This window comes from Camelus dromedarius, chromosome 11 (genome assembly GCF_036321535.1).
Source record: "Camelus dromedarius isolate mCamDro1 chromosome 11, mCamDro1.pat, whole genome shotgun sequence".
Lineage (NCBI taxonomy): Eukaryota > Metazoa > Chordata > Mammalia > Artiodactyla > Camelidae > Camelus > Camelus dromedarius.
Genome location: NC_087446.1, coordinates 55,215,793 through 55,243,269, shown reverse-complemented (window position 1 = coordinate 55,243,269; position 27,477 = coordinate 55,215,793). Strand labels below are relative to the sequence as shown.

Below are 27,477 nucleotides of genomic sequence, written 5' to 3'. Positions count from 1 at the left end.
ACGCCCCCTGCCTCCTCAGGGGTCCTGTACAGGCTGCTCCTTCAGACCACAATGTTTTCCCTTCTCCTCGAGCCAAGCCTGGTGCCCGTTCCTTCTCCAAATCTTGCTCCCAGTTCTCTTCGTCCACTGCCTTCCCCGCCCAATGCACCAACACTTCTGGGTATGTGGTTCTAGGGAGCTGTGCTCCTGGCTCTTACATCTGCTCGATACAACCTGTGTGGCCTTCCAATGTGGGGAGCAGGGCTTCAGTTCAACTTCTGGCTGTCTGAGTGCCAGGACTACACCTCCCACCCCTGTGCAGATGGGTAAGGGCACACGTGGGCCACTCCGTACACGGGTGAGGCAAGGACAGAGGCCCAAGGCCTCCCTACCGTTTGGTTCCCACCCTCTGGTTGGGGGCGATGTCAATGGTGTCGGTGACAGCATCATGACGGACAGCCAGGCCCAGGTCTGCGATGGCACACATGCCATTTTTCTTCACCAGGATGTTCTTTGACTTTAAGTCTCGATGAGCAATTCCAGGCTTCCCTGGAAGAGAGAGAGAAAAAACAAACACACAAACAAACAAATGTGGATCTTTAAAGAAAGACAGTAGAAGCATTAAAAGCAAGGACTCCGCAGCCAGACTGTGTGGGTTCGAGTCCTGGCTTTGCCTCCCACTAACCCAGTAATCCTGGAAATGCAACTTAACCCATCTATATACTGGTCTTCTCATCCATAAAATGAGATTAAACACCAGCACTCACTTCATGAGAATGTTGTGAAGATTAAATGCATTAATGTAGGTAAGTCAGGCGCTTAGAAGGCCCTGGGTATTAGCTAACAGTACGATATTAGCACTGCTGCTCGCCTTCCCTGAGCTAACACGGTCCATGAGGGATTGCTGAGGCCTTCAGAGAAAAGCCCCAGCACTGACTAGGTTCTCAGAACCAAACAAGGGAGGTAAGGATGGCTACTATCACCGCAGAGCCTAGGAACAGGGTCCACCTTGCATGGCTGGTTTTCTGTCACAGCAAGAAGAGCTGTGCCCTGGCTGAGCCGGCAGCAGGGAGTAACGTGCCGCTGTGCCAAGAGCCAGGAGCTCTCAGAGAGCTGATGTCAGTCAACAAGTAGGGACGCTCAAGGTCTTTTTCCCCCAGGAGACCCTCCTAGCTCAGGGGAGCCCAGTGTCTAATCCCCCAGGCTGCCCCTAGTGAGGAGCATGTGAGGTCACTAAGCCGAAAGCTGATGCTCGTACAGTAGCTTATTTAGTCTTCTCAGTCTCCTTTCTTTACCTGCAACCTTGGGCGTCTGAGATGATCACTCAGTTAACACCAGCTCCCCAACCAATAACCACACCAGGCCATCGGGGACAACCAACCAACATTTCCACTATAGAGCACCCCCAGGAGAGCTCTGAAGGCATAGGCCCCTCTTGTTCTTGCTCGAATGGAGCTCGAACACCTCTCCTCATTTTTTTCTTTTTCTTAAAAATATTTTATTTATTATTGTATTATTTAATTATTTTATTTTGGCTGGGGGGGGGAGGTAATTAGGTTTATTTATTTTTAGAGGAGGTACTGGGGATTGAACCCAGGACCTCGTGCATGCTAAGTATGTGCTCTACCACTTGAGCCACACCCTCCCCTCGAACCCCTCTCTTCCAGACAAGACCACAGTTCCTGAGGCCCAGCTCCAGCTTTCTCAGTGAGGAGCTCTGGGAGCTCGCTGGGGATGGGACCAGCCCTCAGCTGGCTCACTCACCTTGGGTCCCCACGATCTCCATGTGCAGGTGTGCCAGCCCACTCGCGGCAGACAGGGCCAGCTTAATCATCCCCTCAATCGTCACCGTGTACCGGTTCAGATAATCGAACAGAGAGCCGTGCTCATGATAGTCCGAGACGAGCCACAGCTGTGTCCAGGTGCCGTTATCTGCAGAGAACCACAGAGAAGCTCCAGAAAGGCACAGCCACCAGCAAAAAGGTCAAGGTGGGAAAGTAAGAGTCTGTACGATGCAAACCCCAGTCAGACCCCCGAATCCGGGTCCTCGCACACTCCCCCCGACACCTCCTGACACCCCTCTGCGCTGTCCTATCCACAGTTGTCTACAGTTTCAGACTCCAGAAAGGACAGAGGACAGCCTTTCTTTCTTAGACCTGCTCCCTTATTTCTCGTAGGTGGCTGCAGGACTCTGAACAGCGCCCCCTTATTACACCAAATTTAAAATGCGAGGCAGAAGAAGAGGAAGCATGTGCTTAGGGAAAGGAACAAAAATCATCTGTTTCAACTGCAACACTGCTTCTGATCCTGACAAGACTTGCTCATCAAAACCATGACTGGCGGCATCCACCCCCGCCCAGAAGGAAGGCTTTGCAGGCAGGTCGGCCTCTGGGCTCCAGGCCCCTTCGAACAGGGCCCAGGCCCAGCCCTAGTCTCATGTGTCGTGTTTCATTTAAGTTCACTGCTCTTATCAGGCTCTCTGTGAGAGGAGAAAGGAGCTCCTTCATGCATTACCATATTCCAGGCCAAAAATGCTTTCCAATGCACAAAGACCACACTTCCAAATATTCCAGAGAGGTCATCTTACCCCAGAAGAGCAACGGAAGGTGGCGAGCCTACACTCTTGTACAAGGCGGGGGGTGCCGTGTACACTGGGAAGGAAGGTTGGGAGGAAGAGAGGGAGAAAAAGAAAAACCAAAAGCTGGTAATCTAATTATGTTATGCTGTTGGCAGTAAGAAGATTGGGAACTGGATTGAGATCTCCCAAATTCCAGGCTGGCCCTAGTTCCAGGACACTATACTATATTTTAAAAAGGCAAGAACAAAGGAGTCTGATCTTTCTCTTCCTTGGCCCTGATGTGGGTTTCAACAGCCAGATCCTGCTCACACAAGCTGCCAGAATCAACACAGGGAGTGGCTCCTGGAACAGCACCAACCTTGGATTCTTTGATTACCAATGAGGGGTCCACCAAACACACCCCCTTACACTCAATCAGCCCTGAAGTCTTGAGGACCCTGCCAGTAAGTTAAAAGGGGAGACATCTTTTGAGCCTTTAAAACATATCTAAGATTTAAATGTTATCAAAAGGTGATGCTGTTTTAAAAAGGAACAGCCTACTCAGGAGGAGTAATGACTGCTCTCTTCCCCTTCTTCCCTTGCATGAAAGTCCAAGACTCTTCAGCTTGGGGGCAGCTGAGGCCACTACAAACCCCCACAACAACAGTCTGCTGTTGTTTTAGGAAGGAAAAATAAACACTTAGCATCGTCCACAGGCTTCATCAGCACTAACTTCTAAAAATCGCTGGACCATGGAGCAAATTGTGTCATGACTGCCAGAGACACTCTTCTAAAATGTAAATGCCATCACCTTGCAGTCTTTTTGACTTCAAGTATGCTACCTGCCCATGCGTCTGCTGTCCCCTCTTCCCAGGTGCTGTAAGGCAGGGACCGTGTCTTGTTCTTACATGTGACGATCCAGGCAGTAGTCAATAAATATTACTGAACCAATGAATGAAATTTCAGCTACTCACTCACTCAGAATTAAACAATCCTCTCAAAAAGGCCCTTCCGAATCTGGCCTCCACCGCCTCCCCACCCACGTCTTTGGCACTTGCAGGTTCCCAAGGACGCTTCACCTCTGCACGTTTCCAGAGTGCCCTTCTCACTGGTTTTTCTTTCTGACCAGCTCCTGCCACCTTCTCCTCAATCAAGCTCAGGTATGACCTCCATGACCCCCGTCTCACCCCAAGTCTGTTCACTAGAACAGCTGTTGTTTACTTCCTATAATCAACCATCAGTTTGCTCGTCTCTTTGCTAGTCAGCGAGGTCCTGACAAATGAGCACATGCCCGAGCATACAAGAGTGATTCAAAAACTAAAGCAAAGTCAGCAGAGCAAGGGAGGAGGAAAGAAGGAAACTCAGCTACAAGAGGACCAAAAGCTGAACTTGAAGGCCACGGGGGAGCCCTTGGCGGGAGGCAGGCTGTTGCTCTGCAGGGCCTGCTCCACTGCAATAGTGTGTATGACACTGGTCAATCGCAGAGCGAGGACCACATGCTTTTCTGGGGCTCGCCTTTCTTGGCAGGGCCTGAAGTTGCATTTCTTCATTCCAGTTGTTTTCAAGGTAAATTTACTGGAGCCCCTACAGGGACTACCCCAGGGGTGGGTTTGGGAGTATCACCAAAGGGAAAGTGAGCAGGTAGGCTGAGGGTTTATCTTATTTATCTAATAACTGCTTATTTACTTGCTTAATAACCTGGGTTTCTGTATAACCTTTCGCAGCAGAAGAGTTTGACAGTCACTGTCTTATATTCAGAGTCTCTTTCAATGGGGGATAACTATGAAGGCAAACAGAGCTGTGCTGTCCCACAGCTCTTTAGTCTCCCCAGTCACCCCTCCATCTGGGACAACTGCTGACTCAGGGACACCCCGTATCCAGACCTAGCCCTTTACCTTTATTGTCAGCGGCAATAAACCCAAGGATGTTTTCATGGCGCAGCATGACTGTCTGGTATATCTCTGCTTCCCGGAACCAAGACCGTTCTTCACGAGAAGAGAATATTTTCACGGCCACATCACCACCCCTCCAGCGGCCGCGCCACACTTCTCCAAACCGGCCCTTGCCAATAATCTCCTGTAAAACGATGGTTCGGGCCACTGTGCGTTGGACAAAAAGGGGCAACCCTGTGGATAAAAGAATGGAAAGAAAGCTGACATTGTGTATTTGCTGAACTTTGCAACTCCCACTCTCACTGCCACACTGGAAAAGCCCTCATCACAGTGCCTCCATTCTACACTGGTCCACTGACCACGGAAAGCTGCGGCTGTCCCTGTACCATGTCCAGGTAACCCACCAGAGGACTAAGCCGGGCAACACTGACAGTGAGTGAACACAGAAAGGGAAATGTACACAATTAGCTGGTCCTCATCTAAGCAATTTCTCCTCTCATTTAGTATGAATGGTAGATTGAATGTAAATGTCTGACAGGATTTATCAGCTCTTCAGCCAGCTTCTTGTGGGCCAATCCACCCACATCTGCTTTATGGGGAAGCCGCTCTGCTCATTGGCCACTAGAGGGCAGTGCTGCGTGGCCCATGAAAGCCAAACTGGTGGGGCACCCAAGGTTCCTACCTCTCTCCAAAAAGATCAAAGTTCTGTTCACACAGGAGGAAGCTCCAGGGAGGGAGCTCCAGACGTAGAACTCGGGACTACTCATGCTTATTCTAAGATTAATTTCACTGTCTTTATAGGACCCATTTACTGCCTCTGACTCACGCAGTGAGTGTCTCCCTATCTAACCGGTCACCCACACCATCATGACGGGCTCTTAACTCCCTCACTCCCCTTGACCAAACAGATAACTGTGTTATTACTCCCTAAGTTGCTGACTGTGTGCTTACTGTGCACTGGGCACCCTGCTAAGGGCACTGCATAAATTACCTCATTTCCTCACAACCACCCATAAAGGTAGGTACTGTTATTATCCCCATTTTACAAATGAGACGACTAAGGCTCAAAGGGGAAGGTCAAGTAACTCATTCTCATTCATACAAGCGGTAAATGGCAAGGTCGGGATCAAAATCTAGGACTGACTCCTAAATTCATGCTTTTAACTACAACAGCATAGAACCACCACAAAGTTTCTCAAATTAGCCCCCTCCCCTCCATGCCCTCCATGCCTGTCCTTGCTCCAGCCCTTCTTTAGAAGACTTCCAACTGCTCTTTCTGACCCTACCTCATGGGGCTTCAGCCCTGCACACTCACGCACAGCCCCACCTCATCCCACTCTCCCCATCAGGAGGTTGGTAAATGAATGAGTTCACCCTCCATATCACGCCAGAATTCCTTCCACAGGAAAACATGGACATGCACTGTCTCACACGAAAACCTTTGGTAGATGCCTCTCACCTCACCAGGTAAAGCAGGCACCTGAGTGCTTCCCACCCGGGCCCCTGGCTCCCACCCCCAGTGTGGGCACCACATGTCCCTAACACTCGGTGGTGTCAGGATTGGTCGCTAAACACTTGGTGAACGCTCACGCCTTTCTGTCCTTCTTTTGCTTGAGGTTTTTTCCTTGGCCTGGAATGTTCCCTGCCCTTTTACCGCTCTCAAAACTTCCAACTCAGTCTTCAAGACCCCTTGAGACACGACCTCCTCTGGAAGACCCTTCCCACAGTCCCCGCCCCTTCTATCCGACCCTGGCTTGGCCTCTTTCCCATCTTGTTTACCCTCCATCACCCAGAGGGTTCACACTTATTAGTGTGAACTGAAAGTCACATAAGCAGCAAGTCCACAGAATTAAAGCCCCAACACCTTGGAAACTCTGCATATTCTGAATTAAGAATGGATGAAACCATCCAGAGAGAACGAGTCATTAATCACATTACTCCAGATGACTAGGCAACTGCCCTGGGCCTTCCCTAGTCTCAGCTAGTCCTGACCTTAAAAAAGACTCTGAAAAATCTGAGTTACCCTCCTCTGGCAGCAAGTCAAGTCACAGAGCCAGTCAGTTCTAACCACTGCCCTACCCTCTTTCAGCAAAGAACGAGCCATATATTTGCTCTCTTCCTAAAAATATGCAGCTTTTAAATATATCCATCATTTTGGCACTCTCTACTGCAGAGCTTAATAAAGGCAAAACCACGGAAATTCAGGAGATGTCAGAGCTCAAAGTATTCCTGTGCTCAAGGAGGGATGTCTGGCCATGACTGATGGCATAATTTCCCTACAGAATAGTCTTGCCACCTGGCAAGAAAACATACACAAACACACACAAAATTCTCACAAATACGATTGTTTCTTTTAGCTAGAGTGGCAAGAATGACCTTGGTGGATGAGTTTTTTCTACAAGAACAGAAATCTCACTGTCACTAATTGTTTATCTTCATAAAGAGACCCTCTTGCAGCCAGAGCCACACCTAACAGCCAGCTGAGCTCTACCCTGAGACTGGAATGACCCAACTCCCTTTATCCTAAATTCTAGTCTCACATCAAGGTCCAGTGTTTTGTTCAATTCCGCCACCTAAGAAAGACTCAGTACCAACAGGCAGCCCCGGAAGTGGTGCTGATGGCACGCTGGAAGGCCCAGTTGCCTTCATTTTAACCGCCACCAGAAAACCCCCGGGCAACTGGTGCAGGTCAATGATTCACCCAGCCCTGGCTCTCGGGTTTACTCTGTGTCCTTAAACTCCCTTTGCGGTTGCTCGCAGATCAATGATTAGCTGCCACCACCTCACAGGAACCCGGCACACTCCTGTTTCTCCAAAGGGGCCCTGAAACTGAGCACGCCACTGCTCAGGTGGAACCAGGTGAATTTTAATAACTGTACGGTTACAAGACTCAGAGAGAGCAAGGATTGTAGAATGGAGGGTTCTGCACCTGACCTTTGGAATTCCAGAGAAGGAAAGATTTTCTGTGAATCCATTACCTTATCTTATTACGTGTCAGACTCCAAAAGAAGGGGAATCATGAAACCAAATGGCCAGCCTTCCTCCTGCAGGCTCCATCCTGCTGGGAGACAGGGATGAAGGCTAACAACAGACACGAGGCCTGAAGGAGGCAGTACCTGAGCCAGACCCTGACGTGGAGAGGTCGTAGACGAGGTCCTGGAGCGTCTTGTCTTTGGAGAGACACATCTCACACGAGGGGTCCTCCATGTCCAGCCTCTGGCGGTTGTGATAGACGCGCTGATGATAGTTAATGACAAGGAAAACAATGACGATGATGAGAAACAGGAGGAACACCGGGCCAGCAATAATGCCCACCAGCTCCACGGGGCCCCACATGGAGGGGTGCTCGGGCTCCTTGAGGTGACCTGGGTCAGGTGAGAGAGGAGAGGGGAAGAAGAGAGAGTAAAAACAAGGGAACGCTGCAGCCTCGCTGACCCCCAGCTCCTCCCTCTGTATTCAAGGTGTCTTTGACCTTGCAGGTCTGACTGGCTAGTGTCTGCCTGGATGCTCTCAAATGCAAATCTCTCTAGTGAAGGAGCCCTTTTCAACTGTCAAACCCATAACCTGCTTCATAATTTCTCAGCACTTCGTGGTGCTGTTCCCACCGCAGCGCCACAGGCACAAGCCGGATTCTACTCTCCCACGTGTGTGATGGCCTCTTCAAGTACGGCCCCTTCTCCTCTGACTTCCCCAGTCACACCTCCTAAATGGCAGATTTGCGAAGGGTGGTACAGAATACTTTCAGGCCTTGATTACCGTCCTTCTTTCCCAGTTCTAGTTCCTCTTCCCATTTTGCCGTCACCATCACGTCAGAAGCTCCCCTCTCACCACTATGGGGCTGCCCCCTTCGGGATCAGCCCCAGACCCTCCCGCGGGGACCCCTGCCTGGCTCTTCCCTGGCTGCGACAGCTGCTCAGCCACACCCCAAACGCAGCTTTTGTGTCTGCGACCCACTGGACAATGTCTCCCTCATCCTTGACATAAACAAACTGGACTTGGGAGGAATCCCATCCCATGTCACCTCGTGGGGGGGCATCAAAAAGGTACCTTTACCTATCACCAAACAAAGGGATTGGGGCAGAGTAGAGAAGGATGAAACGACAGGGGTGCCCTACCTCCACGATGAGCCAATAGTCCAACAAGGGTGTCCACTCACCGCTGGGCACCCTCAGGTCGATCTTGTTGCAGAAGTCGGTGTAGCAGCAGTGCGTGTTGCGCAGATCCTCGGAGCTCAGGCAGTAGAAGGGCTTCCCAGCGGGGACCAGCTCCACTTTGGGGATGCAGGTGCGCACGTGGTGCTCCATCCCATCCAGATTGAAAATGGAAACCATGCAGGCCCCATCTGTCTCACACGTGTAGTTGGTCTGTAGGCAGCTGGTGCATGCACACAGCAGAGCTGCAGGAAATTTGGGAGTGGACGTTGACATTAATGGTGAGATATTACCCTAGGTCCTTCTCCAGACTTAGAATACAACCCCTCAGCATTCCTGATGTTCCAAAATAAGGCGCTTGTATAGAGATGGGGCCAAAAAGGTGGTATCATCAATGGGGGCCCAAACTTTCCACCTGTCTATTCAGCCCACAAACAAGGCTCTCAGGGACCCATCATTTTCCTCTAAGTGCTCTAGTTTGTGCCTACAAGAAACAGAAACTACCCTTTTAATTTTGCCTTAGACTTATTAAAAATTGTTTTGTGGCTGGGAAAGAGGTTTTCCTGTAAATTTAGAAGCCTGAGGACGAGAGGAAAGCCCCTTCTCTGTGGAGACCAGAGGATCCTCCCCCGGATACTCCATCCAACACCACCCAGGGCTCCATGGGGCCACCAACCCCATCTTTCTCCACACCAGACATGCCCACAGTTTCCTGAACGCAGTGTGCATGCTCTCACGCAGGCTTTTGCTGCAGTGCTTTATCCCCCTGGCTAATTCTTGCAAGTTCTTTAAAATTCAGCTTAAACGTCACTTCCTTTGAAAAGCTTCCCTGCACTTGTCCAACATCCACCTCTCCGTTTCATTCCCCAGCAGGTGCCCCTCTCATGAGAGGCAAAAAGAACACCCTCCAAAGAAGATAATATTAGTGCCAACCTCATTCAGTCATTGTGAGGGTTAAACGAGCTAATGCATCAAATGTGCTCAATAAATCTAACCCACTCTGAAAGGCCCATGGATGTCACTTTAAAAAGTATAATACATAGACTTTTTTCAAGTAGGTAGTGTACGCAATCACCTCTGGGACTAATGAGTCTGGCTGGGTATGTATTATCCCTAAATGTGCACTGTTGACAGGAAATTACTGTAAATGAATCTGGTGCCTCTGGAAGCCGGTTCAGCAGCCCTGGAATCTGAACTCCTTTATTTATCCGACCAACAAGAATAGCACAGACAGCAGCAGTTGGTTCTCCCCAGCACTGTCTCCCACCAGCCTAACCCAGCCCTGACCCCTTGGATGGGCCGGAGGGTGGCCTGAGCCACGAGAACACTGAGGATGGGACTTTCGGTGCTGAACGAAGCACTCACCCAACAGGAGATGGCGGTGACAGGCCCACCGAGTCCCTGACTGGACACTAAGTGAACACTATCCAGATACTGACAGGGAACATATTCAAACTATGGCCCCCAGAGAAGAGACATTTATGACCAGTCCTATGAAAAACTAGCCCGTGGTAACTCACCCCTTTGGGCTGTTAACAGTCTATCTTTGTCTCTTCCTCCAAAACACTGAAGGCATCTCTTGGCTTTTCAAATCTAAAGACACATTCTAAATATCTCAGGGTCCAGCCCCTCCTTCCATAAGGAGGCTTTCCATAAGCCAGGGAGGGCGAGCACGGACAGGTAACTGGACAGCACGAATCTTCACCACATGGCCTGTGGGAGTTTTTCACGTTCGATCAGAGCCCTTTCTTCTGGGAGAAATTCCAAAACACGCAGCTACCTGCTGAAGGGCTTGGGTAGTGTTACATTTTAAAGGCAGGAAGTTTAAAGCAGGTACCCTTTAGACTAGCATCCCAATTATAAAAGTAAATTCCTCCTAAATTTCAATTCCAACCCTTTGGACACAAGGAAAGACTAAGGAACCTCCTCACTTTTTTCCTCCCAAATAACCTTATTTGCCCTCTCTTTTCATTCCTCCTGCTAACTCAAATTTACTTCTGCAGCTCTCAGAACACTCGACCCAAATCTCTTTGACTGAGGTTGGAGTCCTGACTACTCATCCAGGAACGCCGCTGACACCCATTCCTCTCCGTGACAGTGGGGACATTCAGGCACAAAAGGGGTCCCGTGGCGAGCACACCTCTCAGTACACCGGCCCTGACGTCCAGTACCGAGAACAGCCTCGGGGCTATTCCGGGAAGCAAGGAGGGAAAACGAACAACTCCCAGAGGGCTATTCTGAGCACAGTGGGACGCGCGGGCCAGACCCACAGCCGCCTTCTGAAAAGAAGCTCACTTCAGAGCCCGTCAATTAACAGCCAGGGGACCCGGGAGCCTCCGAGCCCAGATCCTCACTCTCCCTGCACTGGTTCACGGCCTCTTTCACAGTGATTCATTCTGGAGAATGAGCACACCCACACGTGGCTCATTATTTTTGGGAAGTACTTAAACAATCTTGGTGCAAGACAGGAAAGAACAAAAGTGGTGAAATCTATGCTAGACGGGCCAAAGAACGGAACTGGGAGCGGGGCCATGCGGCTTTGTGATAAGGGGCTGGGCAAGTCCCTGAATTTCTCTGGGCTCGGCCACCCAACCAGAAAAAGCCATCTATGCTACAGAGATGGTATGGAGATTAGCCCACATCTGCTAAGGGCTGTGGGTTCTCCCAGAAGGACACTCTCTGCACACGTCTGTGTATGTCTATACTTTTACAGAGTGGGTGAGAAGTCTGCAAAAGAGGTATTTTTGAGATAACCATCACAACTGCCCACACCCCAGAGAAGGTTTCGGTTACCATCACCAGAGCCACAGCAGGGTATCATGGCAGGAACAGGTCACACAGACCCAAGGCTCAAATACCAGTGCTAGTCAGTCACATGACCTTGAGCAAGTTAGTAATCTTCCTGCAGCCTGGTTTCCTAATCTGTAAAGTGGGACTGTTAATAATTACTTCATAGGACTATGTAAGAATCACACGCAATGGTAGATTTTAAAAATGTTTAGCAAACAGATGCTGAATAAATTTCAACCCCTCAATTTTAATCCCTCTTTTCAATGTAAAACTCAAGTAAACACACACGCGCACAATGTGTCTCTTTAACAACTAATTAGGAAGTGCCAAGTTACAGCAAGACCACAGCAAGAAACTGCTATTTGACTCTTAGCTCTGCCAGTAACCAGCTGAGTGGTTTTGGGCAAGTCATTTAACCTTCCTGAATCTCGATTACCTCACGATTAACCAGGAAGAAGGGACTGAACCAGATGACCTCTAAAATCCTCCGGCTGAAATCTGAATCTGGTATGTTTTTAAATTCATACTGTTTGGATCACTGATCCAACACAGGGAAGTTCTACTTTAATTTCATATACCTTTTCCTGAACTTTAAAGACAGACTAGTCTTCAAATTGTCTTCTGTTGCTATTCATTTTTCCATTGAAACAAAGTGACAATAAAATTATAAAAACATCTGAATTTACTAAACTTTACTAGGACACTAAATCACAAACCTAACTTTGATTTCTTAAAAAATTAAATCTGGACTAATGATAACAGCCCTTTGTGATGTGGTTCATATTGACTCATCAGGTTAAATCAGCCTTCACACGTGTACATAAACAACACACACCTAAAACTCTCCGAGTTCCATGACCAAAGAGTTACGTCATAGAATAACACTACTAGACAAGCCAACCACAGAAGAGGGACAAAACCCATCTACACAAAGGCAAGGTGAAAAGTGGTGAGAATAACATTACCACTAGCATAGCATTTTGCTAAGAACAAGCTAGTCAAACCTGAACCAAAGACATTTTGACAGGATTTGAACATGTTTCCAAAGTATGACTAGAAGGTGGTCTGTGGTAGGATGGCAAAGCAAATTTGATTTGAGAGCAAGGCTGTGCCTAAAGGAAGGCTGACAAGTCCCGCAGTGGGCGGGCTCTGTCCAGCTGCGTGTTAGGGAGGCACTAACAGGCTGGGTCTGAGCAAAGATGACCCCTCCAACGGGCCGGGCACAGGGTTGGGGCACCTCTCTCCTGCCCACCGGCACACTCTGGGAGGACATTCTGCAAGGCTGTTGCTCACTGGAAACTCCCAAGAACCATCAAACAGGGCTAGACTCACTGCCACTCAGCTCACATCATCAGGGACAAGGTATGGGAGAGCACAGGGTCGGGGCATGAACCTCAACAGGTAGGAAACATGCTGCAAAACATCCCCCTACGTCCTGGGGGATTAAGGTCCACAGATGTTTTAAAGCTAAAGTATTTATGATTATTAGCTTATATTAATTCCTCCCAGGGGATAAGAAGTTTCGTTAATTTGGGATGAGTGTGGAACATCGACTGTCGTGTTCAGGTTACACTAAACTTGCCTCTTCCAAACTTCACTGGGCAATCTTCTAGTTCTACAGGATCTAAGATTTGGTGCCCAAACCAGCCTGTGCCACCCTTGCTCTTCATGATTTTACAACCTGATCAGAAGGTCCCTCTGAGCCCTCATCCTTTCAGATGACATCAGATGGGCCAAACTAATAAGAATAGCCTATTGCAACACATGGTTATTTTAATTATTCTTCCTTGGACCTTATCCAAACTCCCTACAGCTTTAGGATAGAACAAAGACCACAACTCTACACAACTCTGTGATCCTGAATAGCCAAGATGATCCTGGTGCAGGGGTGGAGAAGGGAGAGAAAGACAATAAAGTCAGAGGACCCACACTTCCTGATTTCAAGACTACAAAGCTACAGTTATCAAAACAGTATGGCGCTGGCGTAAGTACAGACGTATAAATCAATGGAATAGAATTGAAAGTCCAGAAATAAATCCATACATCTATCATCAACTGATTTTCCACAAGCCTGTCTAGAACATTTGGGTTGGGAGGAAGACTAGTCTTCAACAAACAGTGCCAGACAATGGAAATACACCTGCAAAAGAATGAAGTTGGACCCTTACTTCACACCATGTACAAAAATTAACTCAAAATGACTCAAAGGCCTAAATATAAGAGCTTAAGCTTATATTCTAAAACTTTTTAAATGAAAATAGGGACAAATCTTCATGACCTTGGATTTGGCAAGTCTCCTAAATACCACACCCAAAACACAAGCAGCAAAGGAAAAACAGATGAACTGGCCTTCATCAAAATCAAAAACTTGGAGCCTCAAAGGACAAAATTAAGAGAATGAAAAGACAACCTACAGAATGGGAGAAAATATTCGCAAATCTTGTATCTAATAATGGCCTTGTAGCCAGAATATGTAAAGAACTCTTAAAACTCAACAATAATAAAAAATAATTTTAAAATGGGCAAAGGACTTGAGTAGATGGTTCTCCAAAGATACACAAATGGCCAACAAGTACATAAAAAGATGTTCAACATCACCTCAAATGCAAATGAATTTCAAATTCAAATGTAACTTAAAACCACAATGAGATCCCACTTTACACCCACTAGGAAGGCCATAAAAAAGTGTTGGTGGAAACTCAGAGGAAACTGGAACCCTCACACACTGCCAGTAGGATCATAAAATGGTGCAGCCACCGTGGCAAAGTTTGATGGTTCCTTGAAAAGTTAAACATTGAATTACCATATAACCCAGCAATTCTACTCCGAGGTATATGTCCAAAAGATTGAAAACAAGTGTTCAAACAAAAACTTGGACAGGAATGTTCATAACAGCACTGTTCACAACAGTCAAAAGGTGGAAACAACCCAAATGTCCACCAAGCAAAGACTGGATAAACATAATGTGATGGGGGGAGGGTGCAGCTCAGTGGCAGAGCGTGTGCTTAGCATGCATGAGGTCCGGGGTTCAACTCCCAGTACTTTCATTAAAAAAGAAAAGAATTAAAATAAATAAGTAAACCTAATTACCTCCCCCCCAAATGAAAATTAAAATAAATTCTTAATTGTAAAAAAATATTTTTTTTTAAGTTTTAAAAAATGTGGTATATTCATACGATAGGGTATTATTCAGCTATAAAAAAGAATAAACTACTGCCACAGTGTGGATGAACTCTGAAAACATATGTTAATTGAAAGAAGCCATATACTGTATGATCCCATTTATACTAAATATCCAGAAAGCATAACAGTGGTTGTCGGGGCTAGTGGGGTATGAGTTGGGGTAGGAAAGACTTGCTTACTGGGTTACTGGGTTACCTTGAGGATAAAGAAAAAGTTCTGGAACTAGATAGTGGCGATGGTTTACATAACATTATGTACTTAACACTGATTTATACGCTTTAAAATGGTTAAAAATGGTAAATTGTCTGTCATATGTGTTTTATCACAATTTAAAAAATACCGCAAATTTTGGTAAAACAGCATTTATAATATAATCTCAATTATAAAACAGAAACACCAAAAACCTAATGTATGCATGCCAAAAAAAGGAGGTACAGCGTTCTTCCTGAGTCCCTCGGCTCTCCAAGATGTCCTGGGAACCTCTGAACTCCTCACGGAGGGAACCAGTGTCTTTCTTTTCTTCACCTTCTCACTGGTGTCTAGCACAACTCCCGGTAAATAGCACCATGCTTAATAAATCTTATTCAACAGATCTCAGCTTAATAAGCTGAGCGGGAAGGGGGCTGCCAGAGTGGCTCTGCTCTTATCTGCTTTATGTACCTTTCTACATTTTCATTTTTAAAAGGGTTCTACTGCTTTGAAAAGATAGAAAGAAAAAAGAAAAAAAAAAGTCGTTCAGTAACTACTGATCTAGACAACTGCCAAAATGTTTATGAAAATTCTGAATTGGGTTTAAAAATGGAGGTGTCTGGCACTAAGCTATCACAAAGTAGATGCAATGTTTGTTTCTTCGGGGAAGGGAGAAGGTGGGGGTGGGGTCGGGGAACTGACACTGCACCAGGCAGAAAGCCCTGCTGCATTAAAGTAAAGCAATCAGACGCCATTGGCAACAAAAGACTTGAATTATATTTCCACCTTTCACAATCATCAAAATCAGACTGTAAAAATACACTAAAATAAAGCAAAACAAAACCTCTCAAGTACCCAAGAGCCATAATAAAGTCAAATTTTACATGTGTAGTTGGTGGAACCTAAAAAACCCCAAAATGTACTGGTAAAAAGTACTTACGAAAAAAATATAACTGACTTAATAAAGGAAGCTATTTGTATGAGGAGGGGAAAAAAAACCGCACAGAATTAACAATAAGACATTTGATAAGCTTGGTATTTAATTCCAATCTGTGAAAAGGTCTCGGAGTGGGGTTTGCATAAGAGAAAGGTGTCTGAAAAGGCAGCTCCACACTATATCTATTCTACAAACTGCCTTTCTGACATTCTATTTGGAGACAAACCCAACCCCAGAGAGCTGTTTAGACAAGTTCACCCTTAAGCCTCAGGTCTAGAGAATGAAAGCTTTGTTCTCACTCAAAAGAGACGTTTGATGTTTATGCTAAGGAGACCTGTCATTGCGACTTAATTTACGGCTGACTGTAAACACCCGAACATCTAGAAAGGGCCCACCTGTGGCCCAGAAGGTCACGGTAAAACTGGAAGGAGTGGCATCATTACGATGGAGCAGGTCTAGTGTTCCCAGGACCTAAGTGTACAGACTCAGCCGTCATATCTAGACTGTCTACCAGTAACTTGGTGTTTCTCCTGTACTGACAGTTTATACTGACATGTAAAACCATTCTGTTTTCGTGCTTCATTGTATTTAAACAGACACACTCGTGGCTCGTTAGAGCAGGGAAGGGTATTTACCAGCGGTATTTTGTGTTTGCTGCCTGACCTACTTACTGTACTATGGACGTGTGGAGAGGCGACAGTGTACATCCCAGTTTTGAGTGAGAAGAGGGATAGGAGTGGTTGTTTCAGGCAACTGGGACAATGAAAGGAAAAAAAAAATCAGCCAGGACTTAGAATAAAAATAATGAGGTTGAGACCAAGTTCATCTGGCTGGAATAAAATGGGTAGGTGGTAAAATAAACAGAGTGGAATAAACAGAGATGGAAGAGGTGAGTTAGGAATTGAGATGATGATGTTCCAAGTAACTCACAAATGGTTTGTAGCATTTTTGAGAGACTGGGATAAAAACTGTATATATGGGAGATAATAAAATCACAGCAGGACAGAATTGGAATTATTTACCTAGGATTTTGCTGAGAGGAATGAATGAATTCAATTAAACTTATTAAGTGCTTAAAATACGCAAGGCTGTGATAGGACATGCAAAGAAGAATAAGGCAGTTCCTATCATCAATTTTTAGGGGGCAGAAGGTGGGAGAGTGGGAGGAGCAGACAACTATAAACCAGTATGAACCTCTACATTACAGATATGAACCAAAGAGAAAAGCAGAGAGGATGGAACCAATGGCTGGGGGAATGGCAGGAGGACAAAGGGTGTCCCACACTGGAGGATGCTGGATCTGGCTAAGAAGAGAAGGCCAAGACCAAGAAAAGCACAAGGCATGTTACGTTCACAGTAAACGGACAGATGCAACAACAATGCCAAGGTTCCAGGAAGGAAGTCCAGGCCAGAGTGGATGGACTGTGATGCCAGGCTAAGGGGTCTGGAGTCAATCTTGGAGGTCACATAAAAGTAGTGCACTTTCCAAAGTCGAATCCAGTGGAAAGACGGAGGACAAGTGAGAGACTGGAGTCAGAGACTGGTCAGAAAAATGACCGTTACCGTTATCACAGTACACAGTACAGCACTTAGAGCACATGCTTTGGAGTCAGGCAGGCTTCAGGCCCACTGCTTAACCTCTCTATGCCCCAGTTTTCTCTTCTGTAAAATGGGGATAAGAGTGCCTCAGAGAACAGTTGTAAGTAGAGTAAGCGATGTAGCACAGGTGCTCAGTGTATCCCTGAGTACAGTACACATTCCGTGAATCAGATGCTTTCATCACTGCTGTCATCCTAGTGAATGGGAAAGCTCTGAGTTCTCTGCAGTTTTATGGTTGTTTCAACAAGCAGAAGTAGTCAGTTTGTGAGTAAACTTCTCATTGGCAAGGACAGATTCTTTCCTCAGTATCCCTCTCAATGTTCAGCTTGCTCCTGGATATTAGAAATGAGCCCTGGTTGAATTTGATGCAACCTTATCTATTACAAGTGTAGAACATAACATACAAATGCACACCAAGGCAATACATGAAGATGTAGGGCAAGGCGGGTTCAACATAAATACTTACTAAAACAAATATACTTCAATTCACAGATTCCTCAACTCAAAATGTCACTATCATCTAAAAAATTTATCTACAAAGCACCCACAATCTCCTCTCTCCACCACTCACTCACAAATGTCTAGGAAAAGGTAACAGGCAGAAGGTGAAAGCCACATGTGGTCAAAGGACTGCCTTCCACAGGCAAGGTCCATCCACAGGATGGCTGGGTACCAGGCCTCCAGCACCGTCAAGCCTATCTAGGGATTTCTCTCATTCCTCTCTCCTGCTTTCCTTCTCCTCACATCACCATCTGACTCACCATAAACACACCATACATATACACACTTTCTAAAACAACACCTATTTACTATTTCACAGTTTCTGTAGGTCAGAAGTCCAGGCACAGCATGACTGATGTTAGCCGGGGCTGCTTCCTCCTCTAGGGCTGGGATCTCTTTCGAGCTTGCTCGTTGTTGGCAAACTCCAGTGTCTTGTGCATGAAGGACTGGGACCCCTGCTTCCCTCCTCACTGATGGCCAGGGCCTCTCAGCTCCCAGCTGGCCTGCAGTTCCTGGCCACGTGGCTCCCACAGGCAGCTCACACATGGATGTTTACTTTCTTCCCATTGCAGCATCTCTGCCTTCCTCTTCTGCAATCAGCTGAGACAACTCTCTGCTTTCAAGGGCTAGCTTGATTAGGCCAGGTCCACCACATCAGCCTCCCTATCCAAAGGTCAACTGATTTAATCCCTTCACCATACTGTTGACCCCTGAACAACTCAGGGGCACCAACTGCCACAGAGTCAAAACTCCGCAGACAACTACAATGTTCCCTCTGTAGCTGTGGTTCCATGTCCACAGATTCAATCAGCTTTGGATCATATAGTACTGTAGTAGGTATTTAATGAAAAAATATGAGTATAAGTGGACCCACGCAGTTCAAACCCATGTTGCTCAAGGGTCAACTGTACTACCTAGATTCATGTTTGACTGAGTAAGTGGGAAAAGATGTGTGTATACCAAAGGTTAGGAATCTTGAGGGGAGGACTGTGGTAGACAGAATCACCTTATATTTTATTTCTGTACTGTTTCACCTGCCAGAAGGCAAGCTTCATAAAGGCAAGCATCTTGTCTCTCTTGTTTACTGCTGTATCCCCACACTACAACAGTGCCTGGCGTATGGCATGTGCTCAACAGCCGTGTGTGAGAGGAACCTTTAAATCACCATAGCAGTACTCAATATACATATACGTTTAGTCTACTACAGGCTGGAAACGGGACGTCTAACTGTATACATTAAAATTCTGGTTCAGTGAAACCAATTAGGAGTCCTTGGAATTCCACATGATACAATTTTCTCTCTGCCACAATCATTTGCACAGCTTTAACAAGATAGTTGATCCTCATTATTCATGGATTCATATTTGTGAATCTTCCTACTTGCTAAAATTTATTTGTAACCCCCAAATCAATACTCTCAGTGCTTTCATGGTCACTTGCAGACATGTGCAGAGTAGTGAAAAATCTGAGCCACCCACTGCACACGATCCCAGCTGAACAAGGCAATGCTCTGCCTTCTTGTTTGAGCTCCCAGGCTGTAAATATGAGTCCTTCTCATGGTATATTCAGTACTATGCTTTTCATCTTTTTGTGTTTTTTTGTTGGTGATTTCACTGTTTAAAATGGCCCCCAAGAGTAGTGCTGAAACGCTGTCTAGTGTTGTAAGCTCAAGAACACAGTAACGTGCCTTGCAGGGAAAATACATATATTGAATAAGCTTCGCTCAGGCATGTGCTGTTGGTCCTAAGTTCAATGTTAAGGAATCAACAATATATATTAAATAAGGTGTCTTTAAGTAGAAACACAGACAAAACAAGATTATGTACTGATCAGCTGATGAAAATGTGACCAGCAGCTCTCAGGAACCAAACCCTGTGTCTCTCCCAGAAGCAATGGTACAGTATTTGCTAACTCAGTCTTCGAGTGGGCCTCACAGAACATAATTACCACAAATACTGAGACCTGACCATATTAGCCCCATATTACAGATAAAACAATGAAGCTGACAGAGATGTGAAGTGGCAGCTCCCAGTGCACTCCAGCACACCATCCCATTTTATTTCCTTCAGAGCACTCATGACTGATAACTGTGTTTACTTATCTATTTCCAGTCTGAGCCACTGCAATCGTAAGTTCCATGAGTTGGGGATTTTTGTCCATCTTGTTCCCTGTTACCTCCCCGTGCCAAGAATCATTCCAGGCACACACCCAATCGCATGAATAAAGAAACCTCCTATATGTAATTGCGCAAATATTAGGGACGAGTGAGACATTAAAGGGACAGGCAGTTACTTTCATGATGTTAAATTCAAAACATTTAGCAAGACAACTGCAGGCTTCAGACTAAGTGGAAAGAGAAGAAAACCAAAAAGAACACCTGAGGCGGCACTGTCTCTGAAACCTAGAGAGCAGGTCCACACAGGAAGGAAGACAGCTCCGCTCTGGAAGAGCGTTCACCCATGATGGAGGGGCCAGCAAACAGACAAGAGCAGAGCCGGTGCCTCAGAGGCCTAGGCGCAGGCTATACCACGTGTGAGAGAGAGAGGCTGAGGAGAGCAAAAGCCAAGAGCAGGACTCGAACCTGGCCACGAGGCTGTGCCTGCAGAGTGACCGCAAGGTAGCTGAGGCTGCAGGGACTGCCGGCTTTGAGGAGCCGATCCCTTCAAAGGTTTCAGCACTCCCTCCCGGTCCAGGCGGAACTGATGGGCTCCGGATGCCTACAGCACTTGCAGCATCAGGGGGACTGAGGAGCAAGAGGACTCCAGGATTTTCTTCTTACGAATACAGAGAGGAAAATGAGATAAGACCCTCTTACATCAACTCCTAGTGTAACAGACAAGTAACACAAGAACTCAAGACAAAGAGGCGGGAATCCCAGAATTAATGTTCACAGCTGCTCTGAGCAAAAATCGAACAATAAGCAATAAGGATTTCAAAATAAAAACAAAACAGCCACTTCAGTATTCTAATCCAACCCTCAAAAATAAAGATCTCAAGCACCATGAACTGAGAATTCCATTCCACCTCAACACTCTGTACTCCTGAGTTATTATGAGAACAGAATGCGACGCAATTCAACTCATGTTCCCCAATGCAACAAGCAGCTTCAACAGGACATGCTGGAAGCAGCAGCATGCCTCATCGTCTCCTCGTTTACTGATTCATATTTTGGTAGCAAGGTTACAATTAGCTCACCGGTGCAGAACAAACCTATTTATAACACAGCAGTCCACCTGAAAGACAGGATCATCTAAACAGGTTTTCAGAGGAAAATGAAGTGGGGCCTCTTCCTGCACTGACTGCAGACTCCCAAGGTCCTTTCGGATGAAGTCCTCGGTCTAACCCTCCTGTGTTCACAGGCGCCATTCCGGCCACCTCTCAGCCTCCATGTTCTTATGTAACATTTACATAGTGCCATAAACATACCCAGAGTTGCGTAAGAATTAAAACATTGCCAAACCAATAAAGCCTAAAGCAGGTCGCTCCCTCCAGACTGTCTCTGATTAGCACAGGTAGGCTGCCTGATCTATGGTGTCAGGGCCTGTCAAGAGACAGAAATTAACTCGAGGAAATCTGAACCCGGTCCACAAAAATGCACAAAAAAGAAGAAATTAACCACACTGTGATGTGTGGTGCTTCTATCAATCCCAAGAGTTATTCTGCCCCATAAGATAAAAAGTAGCCCAACACTGCCTGTTCACTGAAGTCAGAAACTGTGTCTAAAAATACCTCCCAGCCAACTGGTTATCAGTAAGTCAGTCTCACAAATGGCCCAATAAGAGCGACACGGACTATTTCCTTACTTTACAGAGGCAAAACTGAGGCAGTCACAGAAAGGTTAAGTGCCTTATCCAAGGACAACCTGTAAGGGAGCAAAGTTCTGGGGCTGCAAACCAGCCTCCTCCCTTCATCTGTCTCTAACCTTTAACCGGAGTAGCCAGTTTATTGTTTTCATCACATCTGTTCCAGGAGCTCTTAACAAAACTAATCAGAGACTCTTCTTCTCTACAAGAGTTCACTTTCACTGTACTTCAAATCCATGTCCATTCAACAAAATTACAAGACTTGGCCTGAAATTAAATTTTTAGTCTATTCACAGAAATTCAAAATATTCCTATCAGAACCTCAAATGTCTCTCTTGTTACTTTTGTCTTAAGAAATGAATGTCATGTTCTCCTGCTAAGAATCCAATGTTACATTTTTAAATACTAGAGAGAAAATTCCAAAGGTAGGCCTTAAAACATGGTATACCTATTAAATGGATGCTGTTTATAACCTGGAACTCACTCTCCTTATCACTGGACTTTTACTAAGCCGCTGTTAGCTCACTATTTAACAAAGTACCTCTCCCCTGCTGCCCTCATGTCCTGACCAAAGACCAGGCATCAGGGCTGCTTGGCTCTGCCACTCCTCCAGCCCACCTAGGGGAGCGCAATAGAGGAAGTGCAGGGGAGGACAGCAATCAACTTCTTGTTCTCCCACAGCCTCTATTTTCCCAGAACTGACGTTTTACTTTAAGCCTTTTGCAACAGTGGTCTCTGTAGCATGCACTATTGGCAACTAGATGTGTCCCGGAAAAAACTGTAGTGTCTGGCCAAGTTTAAAGGCCTCCGAGACTGTTTGCTGGATACACAACCTAATTTCCCATTCACCAAAAAAAGAAACCAACTCCCTAGGAAGCCCACCCATCCTCACCCCAACACCCATTTTCAGAAGGTTAAAAAAATGAACTCTGTCCCATTCAGAACCAGCTGGATTATCAATTAAATGTTCTTAACTGGGCTCACAACAAGAAAAATCCCACCAGACAGTATACTAAACCAACAGGGAAAGGGCTGTTAAAAATCTTAGATATACTAGGGACAGGATAAAAATTCCTATGGAAGGAATTTGAAGATTTATTCATACACATGTAAAATGACAAACCCAGAGGCTGCCTCCTTATCTACTATCCTACTAGAGAAATAACATCATGTTACACATTCCAAAAACATGGCCCATAAGGCCTAGCAAACACTATTCACAAAAACCATTAACTTACCACCAATGTCAGGCTGTGTTCATACACCTGACCATGTCTATCAGACCCCCTTGCCCCCAGCATATTACCTATGCACAGAGCAGTGAGACCCAGGGACAGACATGAGGTGCTTAACAGAAGCATTAGCCAGTGAACAAAGACCCCATCGCACAGGCTGCACCACTGGGAACAAATATCAAGGCTGGATGGACATAATGAACTTGTTTTTGAGACTCCAAAGTGGGATGATGTCTTCTGCTGATTGTCTGGTTTATTAAAGAAGACTGAACCCACCTGAGAACCATTATTTTTAGTGCAGAGAAGAGAGCCACAGAACACACACTTGATCTCCCACTGCTGGAAGGTTAGGGGCTGCTGAGAAGTCAAAGCAGCAGGCTTTGTACATAGGGAGTGAATACAATCCTGATCGTCTCTCCCAGATCCATCTGTGGGTCAATAATTACTTCAATATAACTGGCCAAATATAACCTTCATCTGCTACCCCAATGCCAACACACATTTTAGACGACTCCCTTAAATTAAATATTATAGGATTTCATCTGCTGTCCTCAGCCCCCAAAGCCTCATAAACAACACACCTAGCTGAGTGTCCCACTGAAAGGTACCACCTCTGTAGCAGAAAGGGTGGGGGTGGTATCAGGGAGCAGAAGGCTGTGGGGGTTGGAAGGTAAGGGGTGTGTGAGGGTGGGGGAGTGTGTGGGGGGAAGGGCTGGGAAGAGGGATTGTGTGGGAAGATAAATAGATCCTGACCAAGGGCCGGAGCCGGTCCACTGGTGGGGTCTGTAAATAATCTTGGGGGTTGGAGACAGGTTGGAGGATGTCACCTGAAAGGCATCTACTAAGTGGTGAACTGAATGGGCCCCCTGGGGCGGGGTAGGAGAGGCGAGGTGGAAAGCAAATACACCTAGATGCAGATTAACCGTTCTGGAACTGGGTTTCCTAGGGTTAGAGAGGTTCCAAAGCCAAGCTCCAAAAGGGTTTAGAGGCCTGTTCGTCTCACTTCCTCCACAGAGCTTCGGCGGGGCATGTGTATTCGAGGTGGGGGGTTTGGCCTCACTGAACTCTAGGCACTGCGCGAGGGGAAACGTGACTCGCTTTCCCAGAATATTAGGGAGGAAGGAGAGGGAGGGAAAGAGGCACCCCAAGTGCAAGATCTGAAGGAAAGGTTTGAGACTCCCCCTTTCATCTGAGGTGCTCAAGGACTCTCAACATCAGGATACCTCGGAGCGGCAAAGACCCCATCGCCCGAGCCCCACAATCTTGGCGGGAGAAAAGGCGCCCCCCAGGAGCATCTGGAGGGAGAGAATGAAGACCCCCGCCCCTTAACATGCTAAGAGACAGAAACGTGGATCTCCAAATCTTGGAGAAGGAAGCCCGCACTCTCCTCTATGGAACATGGGGGTGCTGGGAGCGCGACCCCTGAGAGCTCCCCGAATCCAGTTCCGCCTGGAACAGGGCTCGCGTCCCCAGGGGCCCGCCGTGAGCTCGGTCCCAGCTGGGCGGCCGCGCCTCCGGGGTCGGGAGAAGCCGACTGGGGGCCACCGCGACTCCCCCGGGCCCCCCGCCCGGCCATATTGTGCGCGTGGGGAGGGGGCGCGCTGTAGCCAGGGGCCGCGGCGCGAGGCCTCGCCCTCGCCCGGCCCTCTCCATCCTGGCCCCCGCCCCCGGGACTCACCCTGGATCCCTCGGGGCCCGGACCCGCTGCTGCCCGCGAGCAGGAGGACAACAAGGGGGAAGAAGGAGGAGGCTCCGGCCGACTCCGCCATAGTAACCACCACCACCGCCGCCGCCGCCGCCGCCGCCGCCGCCGCCGCCGCCGCCGCCGCCGCCGCCGCCGCCGCCGCAGCCCAGCAGCGCCCAGCGCGCGCGCGCGCGCCCCCGGCGCCTCCCCTCCTCCCGCCGCCCCGCTCCCGCCTCCCTCTACTCCGCCCGGCGCCGGCACGTGCGCTCCCGGCGGAGCCGGCGCCGCGGCCGCCGCGCGCGCCCCCGAAGGGCGGGGCCGGGTGCGCGCGGGCGCCCGCCTTAAAGGGGAGTGTCCCTGTTAAAGGAGTGGGAGGGGTTCGCGCCTCCGCCAATCTCACGGGTGGGTGCCGAGGGCCGCGCGGAGGTGGCCGGACCGGACGCACGGCCTCCGCCCTGTCCTGCACCCCCTGCAGCGCAGCGTGATCTTATCGGCACCGACCCTCACTCCCCGCATCGAATGTTCTACGAGTCCCGTGCGTGTTCCCGTTCCCTTCATCTCTACTGCTTAGCCTCAGGCCCCCCGTCACGTCTCATCGGGATCGTAGCAGCCGCCTCCTAACTGGTCTCCCAGCCCCGTGTGGCCCCGTGATCCGCGTGGACGCACAGCCACCTGTGCGATCGAATCATGGGATGACCCTTTTCGGAACATACCAGGGCTTTTTAACGCCAGTACTCGATCTTGGTGAGGGTGCGGTGTGAGGCACTCCCATTCTGCTGATAGGTAGAACCCTCTTGGTAAACAATTTGGCATTGTGTATCAAATGTCTTAAGATATTCATACCCACTGACCCGGTATTATCCCCTATCTGTCAAGAAATGTTAGAAATGAGGACAAACATTTATGAGAAATGATAACTGTTGCATGTTTATTATTGTAAAAAGCTGGAAACTTAAGGACGCAAGACAGAAGACAAATTATGGTCCATCCATATGATGGAGAGTTATTTAGTAATTAAAAATTATATTAATAAAAATAACGACGTGAGAAAATGTTCATGAGATAATGTTAAATGAAAAAGCAAGATACAGAACTGCTTACAGTATTACTCTAATTTTGTTGATACTATGTCTCTGTATAGGAAGAAGACTGGAAAAAAACCCTCGATATTATCAGTAATTATCACCAGAATAATTTTTCTTTAAACATTTCAGTATTTTCTAAATATTTACCAATAAGTAAGTTGTACTTACAAATTTAGGGGGAAGATGCTTATAAAAGGTCAACTGAATCACCCACATCTTTTTGAAAAAAGTTCACTTTCAAAAGCTTGAAAAAGAGCTTGAGATCATGAAAAGGTTAGGGTTTGGAACCCAGAGTTCTGGATCTGAAGTCTCCTTTTCTTACTGTTTGGCATGAAAACTTGGGCAAGTTTGTTAACCTCTGTAAGCACAGTTTCATCATCTGAGATCTAGGGATAGAGAGGATGACCAAAGGTGGGAGTGGGAAGAGCTTTTCAAATGGAATCCTCACCTTAGAAATTATCACCAACTTGAAGAACGTCCCTCCTCATATCCAGCAAAAAAGCTGGACTGCAGACACACTCTCCGAACACAACTTACACACAAACACACATGGGCAAAGTCTTGCAGAGGCACCATCTACACATTTGTTAGTAGCTGGATAATGAGACACTTTATTTTTATACTGCTCTGCCTTATTCTCCCAAAATGGGCATCCCCCCTCATTCCATCTAACTGGCCTCCCAGACTCTGCTCCATCCACCCTTATGAGTGCCTGGCCACAGTGGACACAGTGCTGGTTACTGCGTTGGTTTCCTGGGGCTGCCTTAACAAAGTACCATGAACTGGGTGGCTTTAAAGGAGAGAAATTTATTCTCTCACCGTTCTGAAGGCTAGAAATCTGAAACTGAGGTGTTAGCAGCCCCATCCTCTCTCTGACGGCTCTAGGGAAGAATCCTTCCTTGTCTCTTCTGGTTTCTGCTGGTTCCCAGAATTCTTGATGTTTCTTGGCTTGTGGAAGCATAATTTCAGTCTCTGCCTCCGTCTTCAGGTGGCCATCTTCCCTCTGTATCCAAATTTCTCTCTTCTTATAAAGACATCAATCATTGGCTTAGGGCCCACCCTAATCCAGTACGAGTTCAAGTCATTTTAGCTTGATTACATCTGCAAAGATCCTAGTTCCAAACAAGATCACATTCACAGAGTCCAAGTGGATATAACTACTCGGGGGAGAGCGTTATTCAATACAGTACATTCATCAACCCTTTCCATTGGAAAGAAAAACTGACCATTCAAGAGCACATCACTGAGGCTGAGGGGGAGTGTCTGTCCTTCCCTATACCTTGCTAAGTGCTGCTGCTGTGACCACAAGACCAGGAGTCTCGGAGGAGACCTGTGGTTGCTTTACTCCTAGATTGCAAGGGCAGTCACGAACCTGAAGGTGCAGCCCAGGGAACCAGAACACTGGGTCCACCGACCAAATGCCAGCTCCATTAGCTCACTTGATAGCATTTGACTTTGGGCAAGATATTTTGCCTCCCTAAACCTCAATTCCTTCATCTGTAAAATGGAGCTGATAATAGTTCTATCTCAGAGATGTGGGGATGGATGAAGATATTGTCTAGAAAGAACTTGGCACAGTCCCTGACACATGGGAAGTGATATAAAAAGAATAGCTCTTATGATGATGATGATGATTTTGACTTTTGCTACAATCCTATGAAGTGGTTGAGGCATGTCAGGGTGTGTGCAATTTACAGGTGAAGCAGTTGAGACCTAAGGAAGGTAAGCTACTCGTCCAAGCTCACATCTAATTAAGTGCTGAAGCCACAGCCTACCGGTCCTGTGCTTCGTCAACATCACAGCATCTCATGCTTTTCTAGGGGCTTGTCTTCAACAGTCACCTGAAGGTGGGAAATTAGACTTGATGGGGTGGGGCAGGGGTGAGTTATAGT

General features: G+C 47.1%; 1 protein-coding gene across 4 annotated transcripts in view; it reads right to left on the bottom strand.

Annotated features, from left to right (window-relative positions):
- ACVR1B (activin A receptor type 1B) overlaps positions 1 to 24,622 on the bottom strand; it is a 32,813-nt gene extending 8,191 nt beyond the window's left edge. Inside the window, exons 1-6 of one of the 4 annotated variants that reach the window (XM_064491005.1) lie at positions 24,495 to 24,622; positions 8,544 to 8,824; positions 7,545 to 7,665; positions 4,432 to 4,662; positions 1,744 to 1,911; positions 372 to 528 (exon numbers count right to left, since the gene is read on the bottom strand). In XM_064491005.1, coding sequence (XP_064347075.1) covers positions 372 to 528; positions 1,744 to 1,911; positions 4,432 to 4,662; positions 7,545 to 7,665; positions 8,544 to 8,824; positions 24,495 to 24,585 — 1,049 coding nt within the window. In that variant the 5' untranslated portion in view covers positions 24,586 to 24,622. The other 3 variants (XM_031462527.2, XM_064491006.1, XM_064491007.1) reach the window with 3 other exon arrangements.
- Positions 24,623 to 27,477: the final 2,855 nt, after the last annotated feature.